Consider the following 5,247-nt stretch of genomic DNA (forward strand, 5'->3'; position numbering starts at 1 on the left):
GTCTTGGTCTGGGTAGTTTTGTTTTCCTGGGGCGCTGCCTGGGCTGGCTCCCTGCCGTGTGTGTGTGTGTGTGTGTGTGAGCGTGTGTGTGCGCGTGTGCTCAAGGTCAGCCACTGCTTCTGCCTCTGCCTCTGCCAGGGCCCTTATGGTTGGGTTTGTGATGATGGTGGGGCTGCTAATGGCATTTGGTGAGGGTGATTTGGGATTACGAAGTAAAACCTTGATAAATGATGTTTATGATGTGATGGCATTTATTAAAGAAAGTGTTTATGTTTGGGATGTGGCAGCTGTCTGTTTCCACACACTGTCCGGACCCCTCATCCTGCCGCCCTGGGTGGCTTTGCTGCCGCCAAAATCTTAGCTTTCTCTGCCCAACAAAGCCTGGGCTGGGGAGGGCGAATAAAAAAGCCAAATAGAAACAGATGGAGCCAGTTTGTTTGGAGGAAATGGAAGGGTGGCTTTAATCCTCCGTGGGAGGAGGCGGGGAACACAGTAGGTCTGTGCCTCGAGAACTGTGCCCCACTTCCATGAGGAATCTGGGGATCGCATAGAGGAGGGCTCACAGTCAGGGGTCGGTGCTACGGAACAGAGACGTGAGGATCCTGTATTCTTCTTCCTGTTCCTCTTGCACTGTTTCAAAACCGGTCACAGGCTGGTGTCAGTAGCCCAGTGGCTGGGCCCTTTGTCCTTCGTGTGTCGTACTGTGACCTCCTTCCTGTAATGCAAAAAGAGACCTCCGAGAGGTGATCTGCAAAAGAGTGCTGTAAAGGGGAGCACCAGGAACAGGAGGTGATCAGCACAGCGTTAAAGGATAGTAGGGCTTCCCTGGTGGCTCAGACAGGAAAGAATCTGCCTTCTGTGCAAGGGACCTGGGTTCCATCCCTGGGTCAGGAAGATCCCCTGGAGAAGGGAATGGCAACTCCCTCCAGTATTTTTGCCTGGGGAATCCTGTGGACAGAGGAGCCCCGTGGGCTACAGTCCATGGGGTCACAGAGTCAGACACGACTGAGCGACTCACACTGTAGGATAGTAGGTTCAGAACGAGCTCCTGCGGAGTCAGAGGGCAGAAAAGCAACCTCGGTTACAGACTACAGGCTAGGGACAGCTGAGAACGCGGAGAGATCACGCCTGCTCACTGTTCTCTTCATCTTCTTTGTTCTCAGGAAAGGAAAGAGAAGTTCAGCCTTCTATTTCCCCTTTTCTCGGCAACAGCTTCCTTGATTCCCACCCTGATCCCCGCTCTCACCAGATTAAAAACAAATTAGTTTCCTCTGGTTCAGGGCAAGTGATTACCGACAGTGCCGCCCCCGCCCTGCGAGCTCTGGGGGTGCGAGCGATTGTCTTTGCTTCTGACCAGCCTTTACAGAGCGCGTGCGGTGCTCGAGGGCCTGCGTTCTGTGTTTTACAGAGAAATCCATAGGGAGTACGTTTTATTACCCCTGAGGGCCAGAGAAATCAGGTCACACGTCCAGGTCATCCTGAGACTCAACTTTGCCCAGGATGCTGGCTAATGGCTGGGGTGTGGCCCAGCGCCAGAGTGGCCTGGACCCAAGTGTTTTCACCCTGTCCCCTCCGGGAGCGTGTGACCTGGTCTCCTGGCTCTGTGAGGAGCTGCCAGCCTTCCCCTCTGGGCCGGCACGCGGAGGGCCCCGGGCACTTGGCTGTATATGTGTTTTCTCTTTAAGATTCTGAGTTGGTGGGTGTTCATGCCTGGAGGAAAGGACAAGCCCTGGTGAGGGTGTGCTGGGGCCCCCGCCCGCCCTCCCCAGGCTCCAGAGCAAGATCCCCTCAAGAGACCAGGCCCCTGTCGCAGAATTAGGTACCTCGTGCCTCCGCCTGGACTCTGCTCCGCTCCGTGTGGCATCTTGGGGGCGGGCGCCGGGGTAGAGACGCCCAGGCGGCAATGGCATTGGGGTGCAGGTGTGGCACCCATTCCCCCGGAGACCTGTCAGACACCCACCAAACCCACCAGCATACGGGGGCTTCCGGGACTCGCTGCATTTAAAAAAAAACAAAAAGAGGGTTTCTGTCCCTGAGAAGCAAATTTCTGCTCCTGGAAGGCAGGGCATGACCACCAGGCTGTGCTGACCTAGAGAATGCAGGCCTGCAGCCACAGTGGCTCCCAGGAGACATCTGTTACCCGCACTCCCCGACACACATACTCAGTTTTCGACATGTTCAGAGAGGGTGGCTCTGTGCCAGACGCCTGGGCACAGCTGTGAGTCACCCAGACGTGGCATCTGCCCCCAGAGGGCTCCTGCGAGTGGATGTTGAGAGCAGAGCCAAGACAGGGGGTCTCTAGGGGGGCTCTGCGCCTCCTGGCAACCCCGCGACTGCCTGTCTTTGCAGATCACAGGAAGAAGGTTGGAGCCACTGAGAGCTCCCCTGTCCACCCCCAGACGCCAAGTCCAGCCTCTGTCCACAGTGACCTGCAGATGCCCTCAGACAACGTGCCCACCCTGGCTTCCCGCGATCCACCCGTGAACATCCAGGCTGCTATGGCCGTCCTTCGAGACCTCCGCCAGCAAATCCAGGCTGGGCTGGAGCTGGCCCGGACTCGCCACACGAGCCGAGGACTGGAGCTGCATGGCCTGGCAGGGAGGAGGCGGCCAGGCCCCTGGAAACCCCCAGACGTCAGGGGTGCCTTCTGGAAGAGCCCTGGGGCCCCGACGGACAGGCTGCCCACCTCTGAGAGGGCTGGGAGCCTCCCTGCCGCACAGCGCTGGAGCCCTGTGGCCGGGTGGGAGTCCTATCCACACAGGACCTGGGTGGCCCCAGGACGGGACACCTCCTTCCAGAGATGCGTGAGCCCCACCGAAGGGCCGAACTCCTTCCCGCAGCGGCCCTGGAGCGCCTCGGCCAGGCAGGCCTCCTGCCCACCAAAGACCTGGGCTTTCCAAGGACGAGACCCCTCCTTGCAGAGGCCCGGGAGCCCCCCCAAAAGGTGGGTCCCCTTCCTGCAGCGGTCCTGGAGCGCCTCGGCCGGGCAGGCCTGGGGTCCACAGAGGGCCTGGACTGCTTGTGAAGACGCGGCAGAGTCCGCCCCGAGGCCATGGAGCCCTCTGGAAAGGCCGAGCCAACCCACCTGGCGGCCCTGGAGCACCTCCTTCACACAGGGGCCCAGCCCCCTGTATCAGGGCAGGGGTCCCCTGCAGACCCCCTCGGGGGCCAAGCTCGCCTGGCCGAGGCCCAGCCAGGGTGCCCTTCGGAACGCGCCTGAGAAGGAGAATGAGGTGCGGCCACCTCGGCCTTGCCCCAAGCCCCGGGGGGCCCTGGGCCCCCTCCACGGCTCCGAGTCCCTGCGTGAGTTCATGCGCCAGAAGACTGCAGCCTGGCGGCGGCAGGCCCTGGAAGAAAAGGCCTCGGCCATGCGCTCGCTGGAGCTCAGAAACCAGAGGCTGCAGGGTGCCCACAGGAAGCAGAGGGAGGCCGTGCTGGGCAGAGCCATCCCCGTGGTCTCCCAGACGACCCCCGGCATCGTGACCTTCGTCCCACACGCGGCACAGTCCAGGGTATGTGGCAGCTCAGACACCCGGCTCCCCTGGCCTCCATGGGGCTTTGCGGGGACCCCATTGCCTCTGTCTCTGCCCGCCTTCCCCCTAGAAGGGCCCAGCCTGTGATTCCCGCGGAGGCCGGGGCCAGCTCCGAGGCTGAGACAGGGTCTGGGGTCTTGTGGCTGGGCTGGGGCTGACAGCATCCTTCTCTGCTTTAGGATCTGGAAGCCGCCGCTGGGCCGGGGGCGCCGGTGCTGCAGTGGAGCAAGGTGACTTCCGGTATGGTACTGGGGGACCAGGAGGCCCCGGGCAGGTGGGTGTGAGGGGCCGGGGCTGGGCTTCCTAGGGGGCTCTCCTGGGCAGGGGTTGGCTTGCTCTGTCCAGAGCTGCACAGAGCCTGTGATCAGGGCTGCGTTGCTTTCCACTGAGGTGAGATTGCTGTTATGTAAAGTTAACGTTTATAAGCTGAGCTATTCAGGGGCCCTTAGCACATTCACAATATTGTGAAACCAACCACCACCTCCGTCTAGTCCCAAAACATTTCATCACCCAAAAGGAAACCCAGTTCCCATTCTCAGTCACCCCCCCACTCCTCCCCTGAGCCCCGAGGCCCCTCCATTCCTCCCCTGAGCCCCAATCTGCTGTTCATCCTTATGGATTCACCTGTTCTTTCTTTTTTTCCCCCATGTACTGTACAGGAGGTCCTTGTTGGTTATCCATTTTAAATACAGCAGCATGTACATGTCCATCCCGAGCTCCCTAACTATCCCTTCCCCTCATCTTTCCTCCGGGCAACTGTAAGTTCATTTTCTGAGTCTGTGCGTCTCTTTCTGTTTTGTAAGTAAGTTCCTCTGTGTCATTTCTTTTTAGATTCCTCATGTGAGGGATGTCACACGATATCTCTCCTTCTCTGTCTGACTGACTTCACTCAGTGTGACGATCTCTAGATCTACCCGTGTTGCTGCAGGCGGCATTATCTTACTGTTTCATGGCCGAGTACATTCCATCGCATATACCTACCACATCTTCTTTATCCATTCCTCTGTCGATGGACACCTAGGTTGCTTCCGTGTCTTAGCTGCAATGAACACTGGGTTGCATGTATCCTTTTGGATCACGTTTTTTTTTTCCAGATAAATGTCCAGGACTAGGGTTGCCCAGGACTACGCTATGCCCAGGACATAGGGTCATATGGTAGCTCTGTTTTTAGGTTTTTGAGGAACCTACATACTGGACTCTGTAGTGGTTGTACCGATTTACATTCCCACCAACAGTGGAGGAGGGTTCCCTTCTCTCCACACCCTCTCCAGCATTTTGTTGTCGGTGGATTTTTTTATGATGGCCATTCTGGCTGGCTGGATTCACCTCTTCTGGTGTCTCACATCAGTTGAGACAGCACAGGGCCTCTGTGCCTGACTCCCTCCTCTGAGCGTGTTTTCCAGGTTCATCTGTGTTGCAGCCTGCGTCAGGACTTCCTTCCTTTTTATGGCTGAGTAATATTCCACTGGGGCATCCCCCACATTTTGCACACCCGTAGTCAGCTCATGGACTTGTGGGCTGTTTCCCCCTTTGGGCCGCTCTGATTGAAACATCTAAGCACCTGTTTTCAGCTCTCTTGTGCATGCACCCAGGAGGAGAGTTGTCCGGTCACGTGGTACCTCTGTGTCTCACTCACGGAGGCACTGCTGGGCTGTATTGGCTGTGACCACACCATTGTGCATCCCCCCGAGCAGCGCAGGAGAAACCGTGTCTC

The 5,247-nt window shown here is 58.2% G+C and overlaps 1 protein-coding gene across 1 annotated transcript in view; it reads left to right on the forward strand.

Annotated features, from left to right (window-relative positions):
- LOC104987362 overlaps positions 1 to 5,247 on the forward strand; it is a 27,799-nt gene that overhangs the window by 8,667 nt on the left and 13,885 nt on the right. Inside the window, exons 6-7 of the mRNA XM_010838230.1 lie at positions 2,350 to 3,512; positions 3,713 to 3,807. Coding sequence (XP_010836532.1) covers positions 2,350 to 3,512; positions 3,713 to 3,807 — 1,258 coding nt within the window. The remainder of the gene's footprint in view (positions 1 to 2,349; positions 3,513 to 3,712; positions 3,808 to 5,247) is intronic.

The sequence above is a fragment of the Bison bison genome, unplaced genomic scaffold (assembly GCF_000754665.1).
Source record: "Bison bison bison isolate TAMUID 2011002044 unplaced genomic scaffold, Bison_UMD1.0 scf7180017846004, whole genome shotgun sequence".
NCBI lineage: Eukaryota > Metazoa > Chordata > Mammalia > Artiodactyla > Bovidae > Bison > Bison bison.